This window comes from Sitophilus oryzae, unplaced genomic scaffold, assembly GCF_002938485.1.
Source record: "Sitophilus oryzae breed Bouriz unplaced genomic scaffold, Soryzae_2.0 scaffold_1060_pilon_pilon, whole genome shotgun sequence".
Taxonomy (NCBI): Eukaryota; Metazoa; Arthropoda; class Insecta; order Coleoptera; family Curculionidae; genus Sitophilus; species Sitophilus oryzae.
This window is the reverse complement of record NW_022145683.1, coordinates 236,953-257,631: the sequence shown is the minus strand read 5'-3', so window position 1 is coordinate 257,631 and position 20,679 is coordinate 236,953. Positions and strand designations below refer to the sequence as shown.

Here is a 20,679-nt window from a genome sequence, read left to right as displayed (position 1 = left end):
AAATGTCATTAAATCCGATTATTACCGAATCAGTCCATCTTGTTTTCAAGTTGAAGTTTGAAGTTACACAAAAAGCAAAGAAAATAAATGGTGGAAATCGCGTTTTCTTTGTTTTTCCCTTTCACGTGTGAGGTAAGCGTGCGAAGCGTTGCCATAACAAATTTTTTCTACAGACCTTTCTCTCAAAACTTCGATTGTTTCGTTCCTTTGTGATTGTGTTTTGTTTTGACGATTTCTTTCAGGACGAAAATGGTATATTTTGAGTGTTGTAAATAAAGCATGTAAATAAATAGCATTTTGTGGTGATTTCAGCTCGAAAATTCAGTGAATAGCTGGAAAATTATGTTCGCACGTCTGTAAAGACTTCATACAGTAGTTTCTTTAAGGTCCAGTATTGAATTAAAAAGTGTAAACAATGGAATTGGGTGATAGGGTTTACGCTGCTGAGCGTATTATGAAGAAAAGGAATAGAAAGGTCCATATGAAATTTTACTTAGTTATTATAACATTTTCCAACATTTTTGGTTTGTTTTCAGGGGATTGTGGAGTATTATGTGAAGTGGAAAGGCTGGAGCCAGAAACACAATACGTGGGAGCCTGAAGAAAACATTTTAGATGGTCGCTTAATTGAGCTTTTTGAAAGTTCACAGAAAAACGAAAGTGGTGGTAAAAGGGGCCCCAAAAGAAAAGAAAGAAAAGAAGTACCAAGGGAAATTGAGACAGAGGATGAAGGTATTGTAGAAATGGAAAATTCTTTCATAATATGATTAGATTTTATATTGAAAAATTAATTTTTGAAATTTTAATAAAGATGTCTCGAAACCACTCAATCTAAAGGGCAACACACGACAATCAACCAAAAGAAACTCTAAAACATACACCAAAGTAGAAAGTAAAGTTTTTTAAAAAGATTTTTCTTAAGTTTACTTGTGTGATTCAACAATAACCAATTCCTGTAGGTCGGAGTGGGGATGAAAGTCAGGATGAAAGCCTTCCACAGTTGACAACCAGCACTAAAGACAGCCATAACAAAAAGAATGAAGAACTCGAAGTGATTGCCAGTGCAGCAGAAGATGATGAAACTAAAACAGGTAAAGGTATAGTACAGATCCTTTTTTTTTTAATTCTAACCTCGAAACAGTACAGTTTTATTATACTCTTACTATTATTATTAAAATAGGTATGTTTATGATTATACAGGGTGTTTCCAATGTGCCATCACTGTAGGGAGACCTCCTTATGTAAAAAGAATATTTATTTTTTATATCATAAAATATACACCGATTCTACTTTGTTTCGTAGCTACAGAGGTTTAAAGTGTTCTTTTTTTTATTATAATTTGTTTCCAAGTAGCTATTCAAAAAATGAAATTTTGAGGGTAAAAGTTTCTAATAATAATACAGTGTGTCCCAATATTCCGTGGGCGTACTATGAATTTTGGAACCAAAATGAGTTCATTGGACACAATTTACCTCTATACAAAAGTGATTCGTTTGTCCGTTAGAGGGCACCAAACTTAATAAAAATAAACACATTTTTTCGGATATTTTAAGAACTGTTATTCCGATTTGAATGAGATTTTGGGTGTTTATGTTTTGCTAAGTGCTTTAAGATTTGACTTTCACAAAAATCAAGAAAAAGTACGAGGAGGGTGAAAACTACTCCCACCCCTATATAAGTAGTGTAGTATAACTACCCCTTGTAGTATAAATATTTTCCAACTCAAAACTCAACCTACAACCGATTCTTTTTTCGTAAAATGGTCCTTATATTATTTACATTTTTTATCTTTTGTAAAAAAAAACGCCACAGCGCTTACTTTTTGAGGAAAAAAGTATATTTTTCAAAGTGACTTAAAAAAAATGTTTTTTGCTATGAAGGCGAATAAAATCTATTATGCTGTAATAATTTAGTTGGCAAAAATATGGAATTTTATATTAGTACCATAAATTATATTTGACAATAATCTTCATAAAAATTAGCAAAACATAGACACCCCAAATCTCATTCAAATTGGACTGAAAGTTCTTGAAATATCTTAAAAAATGTGTTAATATTTTTTAAAGTAACCTAACCTAACCTAACCAAACCAAATCTCGTTTTGTTATCAAAAAAAAAATAAAAAGTTATAGGGTTGAGCCACTTTTGAGACACACTCGGTATATTGATATAAAAAAGAATTCTTATTTTTATGTGTATTTTGCAAGACCTTATATACAGGGTTATTCACCACATACGACAGGGAGTATTGTAGCTAAACAATTAGATTTTCGCAAATTGTAAGTTTTGGGTTCGTTGAAGCACTATTAGAGCTACAATTTAAAAATATTTTCACGAGATACAGAGTGTCCCAAATAAATAAAAAATAACAAAGTTGTATTTTTTAAAATGGAACACCCTGTATATTATTACATTTTTAGTTTCTACGATTAAAATTTTAAGAACCGTTATTCCGATTTATAAAGGTAAATTTGATTAAGGTTTACCGCATTTTAATCTTACCGTTTTTGAGATATTTAGGTTTTTGTCAAAATACAGTATAAATTTTAATGCTTCATTTCTCTAGGCGTATTTACGTTTTTAAAACCAAATATTGTACTGAAGTATTTCTATTTACTAAATTTTGTGTTGCAATAATAAAAATTATACCACCTTATACAGAGTGTCTTAAAATTTATTTTAAATAATTACTAGCTTTAAACGGCAATAACTTGCTTAATTTAAATGGAACACCCTGTATATTGTATGAGAATTAGATGCATAATTTAACTGTCTATCAAATTGTATTATATCATTTTTTATCTATCTCTTCAAGTTTTTGTAGAAAATGCGTTTTCTTATAATTTAGACCTCATTTATCAATATACCCATGGAATATTGACATTTTAGATTATTTTTAAATACGTAACAAATTTTTAAAGAGTACAGATACTAATATTGTCGATATAGTTCGTTTATTTCATTAAAAATAAAAAAATAACTGTTTAAATATTTGTTAAAGAGGACCAATTAATATGATTCCAGTATTCAAACTACATTAATTGACTGTTTGCGTAGATTAATAATAATTGCTCCAAATACTAAAAACTGAATTTTGTGTCTGTATTAGACAGTATGGTAACACATTAAAAACTTTATTTCATTTTTTGACGACTGCTTATTATTTGTAACTTGTAACAGAGACGTTCATTTTCATAACTTATTATATGCATTTATATCTTACTTATTAAATTGATTTCTGATTCAAATCCACACTTGTTTAGAATAATTATTTTAACTAACACAATTAAGTATGTAATTAATTAAGATTTGGGTGGAAATAATGGTGGTATATTTAATTAATGGTATACTTTTTTATAAAGATTTAAATAGTTTTCTTTTTGTATACAAATGGGCTAGTAATATAATTGTTTTTAGCACCTGTACATTTTGTACATTTGTTTCTTTAAAAACAATCTAAAATGTTAATATTCCATGGGCATATTATAAAAAATATTTTCTACGAAAACTTGAAGGGATAGGTAATAATGGTATAATACAATTTGAGAGACAATTAAATTCTGCATCTGATTCTCCTAAAATATACAGGGTGTTTCATTTAAATTAAACAAGTTATTGCCGTTTAAAGCTAGAAATTATTTAAAATAAATTTTTAGACACTCTGTATGAGGTAGTATTATTTTTATCATTGCAACACAATAATTGATCAATAAATAAAATTCAGTAAATATTTAGTATTAAAAACTTTGACACCCTTGGAAAAATGAGGCCTTAAAATGTTTACTGCAATTTCACAAAATTGAAAATATTTCAAAAACGGTAAGGTTTAAGCCTTACGTTTAATAAACCTTAATCAAATTTACCTTTATTTTAATCGTAGAAACTAAAAATGTAATAATATATAGTGTGTTCCGTTTAAAAAATACAACTTTGATATTTTTTATTTATTTGGGACACTCTCTATCTTGTAAAAATATTTTTAAATTGTAGCTCTAATAGTCCTTCAACAAACCCAAAACTTACAATTTCTAAAAATCTAATCGTTTAGCTACAATACTCCATGTCGTATGTGGTGAACAACCCTGTATATTTTTAAACAGGATTAGAAGACACCTTTGAAACTCCCTCTACGCCACTGGTTAACACAACAGAAAACGAGAACTCGAACAGCTCGAGTAGCGATGACCGTAAACCGTTACTATCACGGATTGAGACAACAGGCACTAAACGCAAGGCGGAAGTACTATCGAAAGAGAGTGGTAAGATTGGAGTGACAATCACCACGAGTAGCCCTAAAAGTTGCAGCCCCCCTCCCGCTAAAATATCCAAGGTTTCCTTAAGGCCTAACGGGAGACAGTCGAAGCACGAAGATGAGACTCCTACATCTGCCATTCCTTCTGCTTCGAGCCCCGCTGTTCTCACTGCGACAGCCCCAATATCTAATGAGGTTAGTATAATATTGAGTGTTAATGTTAGCTTGTATGGGTGAGGGCAAGTTAATCCGTTAATCTTGAGTTATAACTTATTTCAAGTGTTAAAGTTAACATAGCTTTCATAGTTTTTATTTTTATAGGATAAAAGGCAAGCCATGGATAAGAGACAAGCCATAACGGATGCAGCTTTACCTCATTGTTCGACTAGGGAGGCTGCATCTCCAAACGAGACAGAAAAAAGGCCTGAAAAAATTGAGGTAAGTCAAATATCAAAGCACAGCAAAATAAGACACGAATTCACCACATTACACCAAAACACCTTCAACCTTTTTGAGACTAGAGATTAGAGCAATATGAACATACAACTGGAAGGAATTGGACCATTATCTCTGTTCATATTATCTTTACATTTATTTATTTTGACGCTCTTATTAGGTTTGTTCTCACAGCGTGTTCCCAACACGTTTGTGGCTTCTTCCAAACCGGTGTTAATGCGCAGGTCTCAAATAATGCAGTTTCTTGTCGATTTCAAACTGTCTGTGTTAACAGCGAATCCCCTACCCTTCTTTTTTGATCTAATAATACCACTAATTTTAACTCCTACGTAATACCGAATAAAGAAGAAAACAAACAGGGAATTAACCAAAGACATCTTTTATTGTTTTTGGTTTTGATCTTTTTAATGTTTTAATGTTTTGTAATTTTGATTCTTCGGCCTGACCCGTTCCTCCATCAGCTCTTCTAGGTCTGTGTCTGTATCCGAAAATTCAGACGCCTCAGATTCTTTGGAATCTTTAAAATCGGTCATTTATTTTCTTTATCTTTTGAAGAAAACAACACTAAACAAAAACAACACACGTTTTGTAGGTTAAGTTTACCAATTAATGACGTCGGGTCGCAATACGCATGCGCCGGACACTTGCAAAAAATCCGCGAACGGGTGTGACTGTCAGCTAACAATCAGAATTTTCTGTGCGAACGCGTTTTACCCTATTGTGCATCTGTTGGAAATATGTTTCTTACAGCTATGAGAACAAACCTATTATGTATCTAATTGCCTGTAATTTGAGACCTGATTGATTAATTTTAAATTATTAACATCTATACAATGATCTTTATCAACAATATGTTGAGCAACACAAGACTAATCTGGTCTACCATTTCCTTATATGAGCTATGTTTTTTAAATCTAGTTAATATTGATCTTCTACTTTGCCCAACATATTTCTGATTACAATCCTTACATGAAATTTCATAAATACCCGACCTTTCCAGTGGAGGTGTTTTATCTTTAGGATTACCTAGTAGTTTATTATAAACAAGTTTGTCAATAATTATAAACTTATGTATACGCGCTTACTGTCACTTCTGTATAAGTAAGGTATTCTGTGATATAGTTGTTGAACAAAATTATCATCGATTTTCATTTCAAAGGCGACTATGACAGTAATTTTTTTTTATAAACTATTTAATCTCTAATTTGATAACATCATAATTATTCTTGAAACTAACAGTTTTATTTTTCAGTTAAATTCGGACAAAAAAGAAGATAAGGCCAATGTTCAAGCGAACGGTCACAATAGTGATGAGCTTGCCGAACTCACCAGCCCTGGATCGGAATATTGGCTGTCACGGAATCCAGTGGCAGATCAAGTGTTCATCACAGATGTAACAGTGAATTTGAAAACAGTCACTATAAGAGAGTGTAAGACGGAAAAAGGTTTTTTTAAGGAGAGGGAAGATAACAATGAACCTAGTGATGTGGTGTGAAGACTGATCATAGTGACGGTGGTGTGAACATGATCAAAACATGAAGTGTCTCGTGATAACTTTTTTTAATGAACGATTTTTATTTATTTATTTATTGTGAACAAGTGATGGGGGTGTATCTCGAAAGGAAATTATTCAATTTTATGAACATTTTATTGTATAGGGTGATGCCACTTTAACAGTTAATAGAAAAACTTATTTTAAGAAGAAAATTTCATATTAAAGGTGCGTTCACACTGGCTGCGGCCACGCCGCTCCGCGCCGCGCAATTCTTTTTTTAACATATACTTTTGTGTGCGCTAAAAAAATACACTTCAAAACTACATGCTAAAAAAAGGCTTTGCGCGGCGTGGCGCGGAGCGGCGCAGCTGGTGTGAAAGCACCTTAACATTGATTCAAAAATGGTTTGTTTTAAAAATACAGGATCTTAAAACTTTACTAAAAAAAATACAGCTGTGCTAGAGTTGTGGAGTCTCTTCCATAAAATTTTTAAAAATAACTAATACGTCCCTATTTAATGTTGTTAAACTTTACAATTTCTTCTATATAAGCATTCATTCAATTTAATTTTTGTGGATAAATTTCAACACTGTGGTATTTTTAAAATTAATCATTCTTGACTTTAGGGTTAGGAACTAAATTTTTCTGGGCTACGTCGAAACACCGGTTCCCGGTAGATTACCGAAATTAAGCGACGTTAGGCGATACGAGTCAATGGACGGATGACTTCCTGGAAACTTTGTGGTGCTGATGTTCCATGGCAAGAGTGTAAAATCTATTGACACACACTGCTCATTCACGCCGCGCCGGTTCGAGGCCGGATGAGATTGGATATCTAAGATAAGAGTCGATTTAGACACTCGCCAAGTCAGTAGACCATTGGCAATGATATGGCCGAAGACCTCGGTTCGGATTCCCCGTAAACAAAGTAGACCTTGTCGAGATTAGGCTTCGCAACAAAAAGCAGACGTTAACTTAGAATACTTTCTACTTTTTTAAATTTTTCTATACACTGCTAAAAACTGGTACCACCCTGATTGAGAGCTACTTTTTATATTTTATATACAGGGTATGCCAAAAAAGTTTCCAACTAATGTAATTTTTTTATATATCTAAAAATTAAAGGGAATAGTTTAATATTTGGCATACCCTGTAGATATAACGACAAACAAATTTACTAGAAGAAATTTTGATTAAAAAAATAGTCAAGGGCCTATTCTTTTATTGTACATTTTTTATCATTCCTTCTGATGTAATTTTATACTTTATTTTTACTCTTTTTTATTTATACATTTTTTTTGTGTAAGAATTATCAGTTGAAAGTTGTGTATAATAATTTTATTTTATTTATTTTAATATTATTATTAATTCGTGTTTATTAAGTATGATTTTAGATGTAGTACAAATTTTCTCAGATTTTTTATATTATTTTATTTTATACATCTGTGTAAGATATTGTAGTATGTAATTTGTACATAATTTTGTAAATTTAATTTTTAAACTAGCTATTTCCTGTTATGGTATTTTTTAAATAAAAGGAAAAAATAAGGTAGATTTATTTTTTTTAAATCAGATTTTCATTTAACTACATATTTATGTAATATATAGTCTGTCCAAGGAGAGGATACATGCCACTGACAGTTGTGTCTGTCATTTTAACTCACAAATTTTCTGCAGAGATATAGAGATAGGGAGAAGCCAAACTAATCTCGAAAAACCAAGAAATTCAGAATAACAATAAGACAAACGACGTAACTACACCCAACAAATTAGAAGTTATCAGCTCTTATTATTACCTACTGATTCATGATTCCTGTAGCATAAGCGCGAATTTTGTGGCCACCATGGCATAAGGACTTTTTTGAATGCGCAGTCGTAGAACTTCATTATCTCCACCTCTATAACTCTAATTTTCTGTCATCTATTAGATGTCTTCTGTCGAAATCTTCCTCGACTCCTTTGACACACTACTGTACCCAAACTCACTTAAAAATATACAAGGTGGTAGATGTAGATTGTATGGGAGGGGAAAAGTTAATCACCGCGACCTTATAGATCTATTGCGTCCCCCTTGACTTATAATTAATCATACTTTAAAGGCCAGTATCAGAAACGGCTTCACAGAGGCTAGTTCTCCATCTCCGATATCAGTCGTACCAATAAAGTTTATGGCCCGAATGGTTGTCGTCTCGGCGCAGACAGTGATTCTGATCTACTGAGGTGTTCACTGAGGAGCAAGTGTCCTGTTAAAAACTCGGAGACAATCCGAAGATGATTGTTACTAAAATCAGGGAAAATATTTTAGTTTTCTCGGTCGTAATAAGTCTTATAAGTTTCTTCGAGTGTCATCTAGGTTCTCGAGTTTCGCTTTCAGTTGGTTTCCACTTGGGACACACAGAACGGTTCTGGTCCAGTTAGAGGAATGTTCACTCATTCTATAGCTAGATCAAAGCGTTATTTTCTTTGCCCTAATTTGTTCAGCTTCTCTAGAATCTCTAGACATTCTTTGACTTCGATTTGACGGTTACTGAGTTGATCGCTTTACAGGGTGGTTAATAAATAAAACGCAAGCATGCTTTAATAGTGGCTATTATATTAAGGCTATAACAACATTTAACAAAAATATATTTAAATGGCACTAGATTGTTATATACATATACATATAATCTATATTTAAAAAAAAACAAAATATATATAAAAATATTTAGCATGTACATTATTAATATATAGCTCAAATTTAAAATAATTATAGTACATTATGTATAACCTCTTAAGTATTGCATCAGTGTTTTGACTGAATTTATATAAATATAAAAAGAGAGAAGCTTTACAACATATTAAAATTCGTATAGACTTATATAATTAATATTTAAAAATAAAAAAAGGTATTGAGTAAAATTCGCTTTTTGTAAACACCCTCTAAGGTGTTATACGTAGAAACTAGGTAATTATTTAGAATGGTTTCATGGAATTTGAAAACTTCTGAATAAAGCTTTTTTGCTATATTGCAATATCCAAAAAAATAATATGACTAGATCAAAATTTATTTTTTATACGTAAAAAACTAATTTTTACATGTAAAAAATGGGCCGGGGTAAGCTGCCACTCCAAATTGAAGTAATATTTTATATTTTCGACTTGGTATAAAAATAGGAAAGAAAATTAGATTCAAAGTGTTTTAAAATTTCATGAAAGCATTTTAATCATTTAATTAATAATTATAGTCTATTATTTAACAGACTGTAAAGAGAAAAAGACTACATTTTGACCACAGCCGGTGTCTCTTCTATGGAACTGTACCTGTTAAATTGTTTGCCTTTGAGCAATTTGATGTTGTCACTGATTGAACTCCTTTTCGAGAAAAAGTCTACCAATGGTTGGGCGTTTAAAATTGAAGCTAAAAACTGTTCTACGGTGATATACCATTCTATTTCCATTTTAGGTGTTGACGGATTACCATTTCTATCTGGAGACTAATAAATAAAATAACAATATTAAACGTGTTTGATTTTTTAACTTAATTCAATACATTTTAAAACTCTGTTTTAAACATGATTGGTGTGTAGTTGTTCTTTTCTAATAAAAAAAATAACAAAAATTATTTCTTCAACTATTTAAAGTCTATTACAAAAGGAATAAAAAACAAAGTAAACTTTCATAGACACTGGATCTGTGTCTATGAAAGGAATTTCAAGAATTCAGACACAATATTAGAGTATGATCAGTACATGCGGCAGAGAGTACACGTGAATCTGACGAGTATGTGCAAAACACACTCCGTCAACACATTATATTTGCTACTTGCAGATTTGTCGAATTTTTATTGACGGGATGCATCGTCTATTTTTTTACGAGAAAGATCGGTTAGGTTTGGTTTGGTTTTTAGTAAACCGAGCTTGAAGAACAGTGCAGTCGTTATCGGTAAAATAGTTGCGTGATTTTATTATTTTTTATTGTTTTTCTTCTTAATTCTTTTTTAATTTTTATAAAGATTATGTCTCATTTACTGCTACTTTTGAAAAAATCTTTCAACTTATAACAGAAAAAGAGTACCTGTAACGACAGATTATAATCTTTGTTTTTCGTTGTTCCAATTTTCGAAATCGGGCACTAGTTAGGTGACTAGTTTGCGCACATAGCACGCCCACTTATGGCCTCTAAAATTGTGCACAGCGCCTGACCGGCACAGTTATTAGAGAGATATTGGAAAACCGAATAGCGTCATCCAGTATTTACGCGTACCTTATCATGGTTACGATATGCGCGAGTCAACGCAACACCCGCTAATAACGTTACCGCCTGACGTAATTTGCGGATCAATTACACCAAGCGCTCTTTCTAAATAACCTCTGATAAGGTTAGAAATTGCTTAAATGGGCATGTGCGGGTATTTGACAACCGGAGCCGGCCGGCGAGATCTTTTATTTTAGGTTATGTTTGAATTGTTTTGAATTATTGCTTTAGTTTTATTAGGTAATTTGATATTTAAGTAGCTGGGATTAGTTTTAATTAAATAAATATGGCCCAAATACCTAGTAAACAAAACAATTTCAAAGTTTTAAATTCAAAGTCAGGTTAAGTTTAAATAGCGGACGCGACGCGATCAGAATTCTTTCCGATCCGATAACTATAAACTATAAATGAAGAGAGTTAATACCACCTCACGTAAAGGAAATAACACCTGGCCTTATTAACGTCCATGCGCGGTATTCGGTTTAGCGATATCTCTCTATTACGCTGTTTATTGTTATTTTACGCGAGTTTATTTTTGCGCACAGGAAATTTGACTCGTTTGCACATCGTCATAAAAAACAACTTTCGTACCACGAATTAGGGACAAGATTTTTATCTGTATCTTATATGATACCTAATCTGTGCTGTAACTCTCCTAACAGAACTAAAAAATACATGGTACTTATTTACTTAAATATATTATTCTGTGTACATCGCGGATCAGTACCATTAAGTTCTCTAAAAATCGAAATAAGTTTTACTGCCTTATTCTTACCCAACCTACTTAATGTTGAATGTCATCTAGACTATGCTGCTCAAAACAGAGTTTAAAACAAGTGTTTTTAACTTTAATAATGGATTTTATTTACCTCTACAATGCCGGCTGCGAGGTTCTGCTCGCAAGCAACCACAGCTGCTGCAGCTAGGCTATCTTCAGACTCATCTCTGTTAATGAAGAACTGCTTACCTACGTCTCCCAGTTCCAAAAGTAACGTACCAACATCAGCAAGAGCATGGTAGGTAACCTAAAAAACATTTTTGGACGTTTATTCCAAACTGTAAAGACCCCCCCCCCCAGACGCTTAGTTTTGTTCGACACACTAATGCGACACAATGCACCAAAACACTTAATTGTGCACTGGACGCGCGTTTCACTAACAATGTTATTGATGATGCTAAGATGGTTAGCGAAACGCGCATCCAGTGCAAAAGTAAAAGTGTTTTGGTGTATTGTGGTGAATTAGTGTTTAATTTTGTTCTTGGTTATCTTATAACTTATCGAAAAGGTGAAAAATGAGTTACTCAGAATCCAGCAGCCTAATATTGTATACCTTGTATACAATACCACCTTGTATATTGTTTTTTATTTTATTTGCCTAGTCGTGAGCTTTCTAAAATATGATATAGTGTACACTTATTTTCAAAAATAAGGTAAAACATGTATTATTTAAATTTTTAACATAAGCCAACGTAAAATCATAATGCACAAAAAATGGGACACTTTGTACACAAAAGAAACTTGCGCTAGGAAACTGCGTGTAAGTGTGTGACAGGCAGTAGTATAAATTAAACTGCGCAAACTAGCCTGTGCTATAGCTATATAGTTTTATAAAACTGGGCGTCTGTGGGGGCTCTAACTCTGTATATCATCCCCTTACCTTCTAACCAAAGCTTCTAACAAACTTTTAAATATGTTCATTTTCTATACAGGGTGGCCCAGAAATAAGTGCAGACAATTTAAGGAGTGGTTAGATCTGGTCAAAAGAAACATCTATTCTCTTTACCATTTTTAAAATAAATTGAAAATAACCGAGTTATTTAACTTTGAAAATTAAAAAAAATAATGGCAACGTTTCGAGGTTTATGCTATTAAGGTTTTTTCAAGAGGTTTTTCAGCTTATTCGACGCCTCAAGTGAATAAACAAGTGGCACTAAAAAGTTTTTTAAAATTTCGCGGAAAATGTCAAGAAAAATATAAAATTTTCATCAATTTATTTTTTCACAAAAAACCTCTTAGACGTGTTTCTCTTGGGCCGATATAATATACTACCAGTTAAAATATTTGCACTCATTTCTGGGACACCCTGTATAACTAGTATACTTACGCCATCTTCTGGTTCAGTTTGGAATATGTCGTAAACAGTTTTCCATAAGGTAGTAAATTGACGCTGGTTCATCCTGGGGAGGCACTTCAAGTTGGCTTTGCTATCCTTTAATTGAACCAAATTGCGGAGATTAGATAGACTTTTCGATTCCCAAGTGCCACCCTGGTCGATACCACTCGATTGACTCGTTATTGAGTTGTCCATGGAAGATTGAGAATCGTAGGTTTTTCTGAGAACAAAGAATTAAATAGATTAATTAAGGTAGATAGAGGTACGTAGGTAAAAAAATCAAATCTCAACAATAGAAAGACGTTTTGACATAAGTAGAGAGCACAAAGATGCCAGACTGATCATCACATTCATCAAAATTTCAGCGATGCATACCCCTTTACCCAACTACAAAATTCTCATCCGCGAAAACACCATCGGCATTCTGGCCAAGCACATCTTTCGATTCTCGAACAGCTTGCACAATGTTGGCAGCCATCAGAAACATGTTGGCCAGGCCCCAGTTCTTGAGACATGGAGCTATCAGCGGAGGGACTTTGGAAAAGGAATCGATGAACCATTCCAGGTAGGTTTTTCCAAATGAAATCGTCTGAATCTCAAGCCGAGGACAGACTTGACTTGAATGTTGTCGTGTACCTCGAATAACAATCGCATGAATTTATTTTTCTTTTAGAAATTTCAGTAAAGACAACTGCAGAGTTATCGGTTCCGAAGACTGTCCCATAAAAAGTCCACCACCCGACAGAACAAAAACAGGAAAAGAATCGATACCGTGTGTTCCAGATTGCAGGGGAGGTATTCCCAATTTGCCAGCCAGAGCTTGTTTGCCTTGGGAGAAAATAAGCGAAGCATGTCCAAATCAGCCACCACCAAGGTAGAGTTAGATATACGGAGTACGGAGCGATCAACGATGAATGAAACAGTTGTCTATTCTGCGTTCGCTCCTTTGGTTGGTAATAAATTTAAGAAATTATTTATCGGTTGGTATCACTAGCGTCAAAACAAACCAAAAATTAAATATGACGATTAATTTTTTGACGATATTAAATTCGTTTTTCATAATAATGCGAGACTAATCAAAACGAGATGAGAAATAAATGATAAAATTAATTGTGATTATGTCAATGACTAAAGAATTCAAGGACAAATAACACCCGAGAGAAAATTGTACGATGTCACCAAACAGTGCCGTGGCACATATTCTTCTTAACTTAGCTGTTTGAAGAAATATTTATATTTTTTGATAATTGTATTAACTAAGCCTATGGTGTTTACGGTGGTATCATACTAATTAATTACGAAAAAAAACGTATTAAAATGTTAACAAAAGGTACAAAATTAGTATCGACGTATAGCACACATCAAGTACATATAATATCAGAAAAATAATTATCGAATTCAATAAGAAAACTAAGAAAACGCTAAAAAGATGGAGGGGACTGTTTATTTACCTATGAAACGTAACTAATCGCCATTGTAATAAAGTTTATACAAAGTTCACTATACACAAACTATTAAAAATCGCTAAAATTGTCGCTGATGACCAGCTGATGACTTATTCGTCGCCATCAAAAAAATGGCGTCTAATGTCACAAATTCTGCTGCAGTCCGTATATGAGCGTTACATGTCCTTATATTCTTGAGTCACTGGATTATGTAAATAATTCTTTTCTCTGTTGAACACTAGAGTTGTATTTAAAAATAGTAATTTAACTAATTAAGTATTTAATTAATTAAACATTGCGTCGATTTAGCAAATTTAACACTTGTAAATTTTCAAGAACGTAATGAAAAGTCAGAAAAAAATCGACGCCAATGAATTGACATAATTTGCTAAAAATTTTCGACCAATAATTTGTTTTAGCATCATTATCAATAGCATAGTATCGCTAACTATTTCATAAAGTCATTGTTGATCGTTTCATATTTCTAGCAAAAGATATCTGCCATTAACCGTAGTTATTATTTTTTCTTAGAATTATTCAGTCTCGATGTTGCGAACACATCTGCGAACCATACGTAGGACAGGGAATTGTCGATAGACTGAAGATGTCCGTCTGCGAATACAGGAGGTTTCAAAAGTGTTTTATGAAGCACGGTAATGCGGAAAAGTGTATGGGTCACAAGCTTACATTCGAATTCGCCAACAAGGTAATGATATAGTCTGTCCACGTAACAAGAGACGTCAAATCTCGTTTTTGGTCTAATAAATAAAAAAAAGTTAGATATACCAAGTGCGTCTCAAAAGTGGCTCATCCCTATAACTTTTTATTTTTCCAAATAAGAAAAAACATAGTGTTAGGATTGATTGACGCATTCAATTGTTTTTGGTAACTTCCTGTTGCACCGGTAATGACTACAACTTTTGATTTTTAAATGGCACCCTCGGTATATTTTTACTTTATTCGATAGAAAATGACACTCTGAATAGAATGACATATCATGTTAACTTTTGACATTTTCGCTTTAAAAAAATCGTATTTTAAGTTTTAATCTAGGGCGCCATGGTTGTGTTAAAAACACTAATTTTTAATCAAAAAACCTTAGAAGAATAGATTTGATCATCTAATGTTTTTTGTGTCTTTTCCTGGCCGGTTAAAAGATACCTAAATCGTTTTTTTAATATCTTTTTTTGCAAAATCCGGCAATACCGCATAGAAAAAATGTATAAACCCCACTTTTGTCTCTTTAAATACTAGTACATTTTATTTTTCACTAACCTGTCATCACTGTCTTACACGTTAAAATCCAGAGCACGCAGTTTCAATGACCAGATCAGTATATTATATTTTTACATGTTTTAAATAAAATTAGAACGATACTGGTTATTTGGAATTTAAATCAGCCATTTTAATCCCCTATCGGGCTCTACTAACTTTGTTGATATGCATCTTCCTTAATCGTTTTATTCAATGATATTTTTTTTAATTTTTTAAATATAATAAAAAAAAGTTCTTATGTTTTTCCCCTGTATTCACAGATATATCCTATGGCGCACGCGGTCAACAAAAGATACCTGCCCGGCAGTCCAAGCACCACAGAGCGATTTATGATACCTGAGCCGAACAATGACTGTGACACCTGATTGTTTAATTGTTTCTATGGAGGTATTTCAGTAAAATCAAATTTTGAAAACATGTGACAGTTTTATTTCCGATCATTTCATCTTTCATTCCATTTCAAAATTCGCTGTAAATTATAAGAAAAAAATGCTTAAACGTTTACAAAGACGGTATTTTTCGAGCTTTATCAACAAGAATTGGTATGGCGGATGCGAAGAATGTCCCGAAAAAGAAAGCACAAAGTAAGTTTGATTTTACTTAAACATAAATATTTGCTTTTAACAGCTTTAATTTTTTTTTATTTAACCATTTCCAATTATGGTGTAGCATCCCTTATATATTTAGATAATCTCCTTGTAACTGGGCCCATTATTATCTATTGTTGGCTATGGGAGTCCAAGTTATCCCTGTAAATTTCTTAATAGCATGGTCCCATCTTAGGTTTGGGTTTCTTCTAGGTCTCTTAGTTCCTCATGGGTACCATGCTGTAATTTTTGTGGTCCACTCTACACCTATTCCTATTTCTGATTCGATTTGTTGAAATTATAAAAAATACACAGGCTAAAGGCAAGAAAATATTATTTATTTATATGTTTAGATACGTAGTTCAGAAATCTTGTGGACCGTCAATTTTCGAAGTTTGGAAACCCAAAATACCGGAACTGACTTGCAACGTGTCAAAGAACAAAGCGCTGGCCCCACCCAACTTCTCAAAAACATGTTTCGCCGGCATGCAAACCTCCAAACCCGACAGATGCGTATCGGATGCGCTAGCGCGCGAATGTCAAAAAAGAAACCATCCGAAATGGTTGGCCAGATGTCCTCCTATGTCAAAATACGAGGTAAGGTTTGTTATTGTGCCTGTACAAAAGACATCCTTCGAATAAAAATATTAAGGAAGGAGCATAACAACAAACTTAGGTGGATACCGATGGGGGATTAATATAGCCGACTTAAATTCCGGTTTATCAGTACCGTTCTAATGTAATGTAGAGTACTCAATTTTTCATTTCTTTTCAATGCGATTCTTGCCAGCACCACACTTACACGTGTATTTGGCACAAAATACATTCATATTCCGTCTATCTTATTTAGGATTATTTTTTTGAAGATTTAAACTCCTCTGTTTTTTTATTTCACACTCTTGTTTTTGTAAATAAACACCAAAATTATTAATATTTCTATTTCAATAATAAAATTATTTTTACAGGCTTATCTTATATTAGCCTATTCTTTTTAGTTTTGTCAGAGGTTTATTGTTTTGAGTAAAATCTTAAATGAATAATTGAATATCCTCAAAATGCCATATGATCTGTTTAAATGTAGGTGAAACTTTGACTATTTACATCTAACAGAGGGCGCTGATTCTGAACTGTTGAAAAGCTGCTATAATTGTTAATTATTTCAGTTTACTAAACTGTAAAAAAATATTAAAAATACAGGGTGTCCGGAAATTAATGCAACAAAATTTGGTCATAGATTCTAGAATACTATTCTAGAAAAATAGGTGACCCGTATTTTTTATTTTTGGCGAGTGGCCCCCCTTTTCGGATTTACAGCCCCCCGAATTGCGCCCCTATAAATAGTTTTTTTTTTAATATTTCAGGGCCCTGTTGGACGAAAATCACTAAATTTGGTACACGTTGTTTTACCATAAAATGAAATTTTTTGCTGCTATTAACTTTATTACAGTTGAGAGTTGGAACCTTTGGTGTTACACAGCAAAATAAAAACACTAATGCCCACTTGCACCGTTTGTATAAACTTTGTTTAAAGGCTAAACAGTGATTAACTATAATAAAATATGTATAGTTAATCACTGTTTAGCCTTTAAACAAAGTTTATACAAATGGTGCAAGTGGGCATAAATCACCACAATACACCAAAACACTTTTACTTTTACACTGGACGCGCGTTTCGCTAACCATGTTAGCATCATCAAAGTTCGCAAACGCCATCGCCACGGTTTTTTTTTAAATAAAAATTATTTTTAAAATCTACATTAAATTTGGAACAAATTTGATCTCTTGACTATTTTTTTGGTACGGCGCACCGTTTTTGCGTAAAAAAATAAAAACCATTTTCATACATGACTAAATCGCTAAAATTTTACCGTAAATTTCAATGGCATAATTTTTAAAACGGCAAACTCAAGTTTAAAATGATTTTTTATTTTCCAAAATCTTGTTTTTATTACCTAAGTGCGAACCAAAATGTCCATAAACCTAAATTGCCGTTTTTTAAATTTTGCTATCAAAATTTACATTAAAATTTTAGCGATTTGGTCATGTATGAAAATGGTTTTTATTTTTTTACGCGAAAACTGTGCGTCGTACCAAAAAAAAAGTGAAGAGATCAAATCTGTTCCAAATTTAATGTGGATTTTAAAAATAATTTTTATTTAAAAAAACAGTGGCGTACCATTTTTTTCTCAATAATATTTAGTATATTACCGTAGGGACGCCACTGATGAAAATAAAAAAAAGTTAATAGCATCAAAAATGTCATTTTATGGTAAAACAACGTGTACCAAATTTAGTGATTTTCGTCCAACAGGGCGCTGAGGTATTTAAAAAAACTCTTTTTAGGGGCAAAATTTAGGGGGCTGTAAATCCGAAAAGAGGGGCCACTGGCCAAAAATAAAAAATACGGGTCACCTATTTTTTTTAAGAATCTATGACCAAATTTTGTTACATTAATTTCCGGACACCCTGTATAGTATGCGTTACACTATACTTTCACTAAAAATCTAAAAGTATTTTTTGTAGAAATTCAAAAATGTCAACTTATCACTTATAAACGTACAGAATTTGAATAACGTAGGAGGTGGCAACATTGCATTCTCCCGAAGCACTATAAACAAATTTCCGGAAACTGAACAAGCGACACTCAAAAGTTTTTCAATATTTTCCGGAAAGTGTCAGAAAGAAAAATATAAACATTACAACATTTTTTTGTTGCAAAAAACATCATTATTAAGGGTCAAACTATACTACCAGTTAAAATACTTGCACTTATGTATAGCCATACGATAAATAAATAACTTGCACTTATTTCTGGGACACCCCTATTATTTTGCAGCGTTTTTCTGGAATCAATAATGTCACTGTTGATTTAAGTTCTGACACAATATCTTTTTAAACTTAAGGTACATTCAGGCTGAGAGCGTCGAGCGTTGCGTCCAGCGAAAGCTCTCATATATTTACCCATACTGTGAAAAAATACTTACTAGAAATACCTAAAATTGTAACTATTTCTTCAAGTAGCCGATCATACAGATTTCTGTTTCTATATTGTGGCAATTTTGCATTCCACAACGCGACGCGACGCTCGACGCTCTCAGCCTGAATGTACCTTTACTCACTAAACAAAACCAATTGTAGAATAAATAATAAATAATATAAAATAAGGTCAGTAAAAATTAAGAAATCCACAAAATTTCAAATCAATTTCAAATGTGTCAAATGAATTGTCAAACAGAACTGTCAAAAATTCCCACCGTGGATATCCTTATACTCCTTCCTTAATATTTTTATTCCAAAGTTCTGACCCAACATATACAAGCAAAACACAAACAAAAAACATCCGTTGAAACCGTTTGTTTCTTTGCAGGTTGATTTGAGATTTAATAGATAGACAGGTTTCATATAATCCCTCTTTCGAGATTTATAACTAGTGTAATGTTTACAGATACAACTTAAGGGTGAACTACCTCCCCTAATAGAAGGAAAAGCTAAATGTAAAGCATCAAAAGGAAAAGCAGAAGTGAAAAAAGCATCGGCGAAGTCTATGAGAAAAAGTTGTATAGGGAAAATACCCGCACCTGACTGGAATCCTAACGGAGTTTTATATTAATATGAATGAATAAAAATATCTAAAATCTACTGTTATTCCATTAATTATACTTAAAATAAGATATTGCATTTCTCCTTAGATAGAAATGACCAAACATGGCCCGTTAATGCCATTCACAGGCCTTCTGATGCGTTGCAAAATGTCATAAGTAAAGACAGACAGAGAGTCAAAGGTGTAGTAGGTTAACTAACAGGGCATTGTAAGCTGAATAAGCATCTAAAGCTGATGGAATTGACGTACGAAGCAATGTGCAAGAATCGACATAATACATTTTATGTCAGTGTGACAGCCTGACAAATATGAGGTTCTTGGTACTAGAACATTGACAAACAGTTATATGGAGTTCAGTCTCCAAGTTGCTAGACTTTTTGAAAAAGATAGGACTGGAGAATGTAACCTAGAGATCAGAAGAGCACCACAATAGATCTGAAAAAGTCGCAGTGGAACAGACCGATAGCCACATAACACATAACAATTACCCCAAAAATCTACTCATATTTTGAAAAGGAGACAAACAATAGAACGTCCCCTTAATATTGAGGGAAAAAAGATGGGAAGCAGCTTTTTCTTCTCACAGTGCCATATTCTATACAGAGCGTAAGCTATTTCACGCACGTACTTGCGATGTGTGTCATCAGTGTTTCACAACTACACGGGACCTACAGCTTATCGCCGAATCCCAACGGCACTATTTGAGAAGCTGTACGAGGGAAATATATTCAAGGTGGTTTGCCATTGCCTTCCTTGAGGTGGGAGCTCGCTGGTCGGTCTCTTTAGATAAATAAATCATCATCATCATTTTCAGGTTATTCAACCATTTCCAATTATAATCCTTCCTCATATATTTAGATACAGTCTTTGTAGCTAAGCCCATTGTAACTAAAATATACTCAGGCTAATCTCCAAAAAGTGAAGCCCAAACAGCGAAAGAGAAATACGGAGTTCTGCCTAAGTCTATTTCACCCGGATATTCATTTAATTGTGCATCCCTTACCTGAAGAAGTTTTCATTGGTCGGTGTTTTTAACGGGAAGTGGTTGACTGACATTTCACCTAACCTTCAATTTTATTTATATTTTTATTATTTATAACACATTATCATGGAGTTGAAAAAATATCAAAAAATAATTGGAAACAATAAACTAAACAAAATCACTCTTTTACGCCCACAAATAAAAAATAATCCAAACAGAACTAAAACAACAATCAATCG

The 20,679-nt window shown here is 32.9% G+C and overlaps 3 protein-coding genes across 7 annotated transcripts in view; 2 read left to right on the top strand and 1 right to left on the bottom strand.

Annotated features, from left to right (window-relative positions):
- Positions 1-37: 37 nt before the first annotated feature.
- LOC115877312 (polycomb group protein Pc) lies at positions 38-7,748 on the top strand. Of its 4 annotated transcripts, XM_030893461.1 has the most exons (9): positions 43-132; positions 243-252; positions 313-475; positions 537-732; positions 812-892; positions 960-1,097; positions 4,101-4,447; positions 4,574-4,690; positions 5,961-7,748. In XM_030893461.1, exons 3-9 carry the CDS (start codon positions 416-418, stop codon positions 6,201-6,203), a joined length of 1,182 nt encoding a protein of 393 aa, XP_030749321.1. In that variant the 5' UTR covers positions 43-132; positions 243-252; positions 313-415; the 3' UTR covers positions 6,204-7,748. The 4 variants fall into 4 exon arrangements, with proteins under 4 accessions (XP_030749314.1, XP_030749321.1, XP_030749330.1 ...); XM_030893470.1 differs by having other exon boundaries at positions 43-252; positions 960-1,091; XM_030893454.1 differs by having other exon boundaries at positions 38-475.
- A 1,066-nt stretch (positions 7,749-8,814) lies between these two features.
- LOC115877292 (TBC1 domain family member 9) overlaps positions 8,815-20,679 on the bottom strand; it is a 36,985-nt gene continuing 25,120 nt past the window's right edge. The window contains exons 19-21 of the mRNA XM_030893429.1: positions 12,542-12,770; positions 11,306-11,461; positions 8,815-9,676 (exon numbers count right to left, since the gene is read on the bottom strand). Coding sequence (XP_030749289.1) covers positions 9,461-9,676; positions 11,306-11,461; positions 12,542-12,770 — 601 coding nt within the window. The 3' untranslated portion in view covers positions 8,815-9,460. The remainder of the gene's footprint in view (positions 9,677-11,305; positions 11,462-12,541; positions 12,771-20,679) is intronic.
- LOC115877301 lies at positions 12,834-19,492 on the top strand. Of its 2 annotated transcripts, XR_004049322.1 has the most exons (6): positions 12,834-13,115; positions 13,224-13,424; positions 14,527-14,701; positions 15,531-15,854; positions 16,211-16,454; positions 19,303-19,492. XR_004049322.1 is itself a non-coding variant. In XM_030893439.1 (4 exons), the coding sequence occupies exons 1-4, from the start codon at positions 13,015-13,017 to the stop codon at positions 19,465-19,467; spliced, it is 642 nt and encodes a 213-aa protein (XP_030749299.1). In that variant the 5' UTR covers positions 12,834-13,014; the 3' UTR covers positions 19,468-19,492. The 2 variants fall into 2 exon arrangements, 1 of the variants encoding a protein (XP_030749299.1); XM_030893439.1 differs by lacking the exons at positions 15,531-15,854; positions 16,211-16,454.

Coding starts and splice junctions, on each gene's coding strand:
- LOC115877312 (XM_030893454.1), top strand. CDS start 416: ATGGAATTGGGTGATAGGGTTTACGCTGCTGAGCGTATTATGAAGAAA. Junction 733..811: donor AATTGAGACAGAGGATGAAG/GTATTGTAGAAA, acceptor ATTTTAATAAAG/ATGTCTCGAAACCACTCAAT. Junction 1,098..4,100: donor TGAAACTAAAACAGGTAAAG/GTATAGTACAGA, acceptor ATTTTTAAACAG/GATTAGAAGACACCTTTGAA.
- LOC115877301 (XM_030893439.1), top strand. CDS start 13,015: ATGTTGGCAGCCATCAGAAACATGTTGGCCAGGCCCCAGTTCTTGAGA. Junction 13,116..13,223: donor GAATCGATGAACCATTCCAG/GTAGGTTTTTCC, acceptor TTTTTCTTTTAG/AAATTTCAGTAAAGACAACT. Junction 13,425..14,526: donor CCAAATCAGCCACCACCAAG/GTAGAGTTAGAT, acceptor ATTTTTTCTTAG/AATTATTCAGTCTCGATGTT.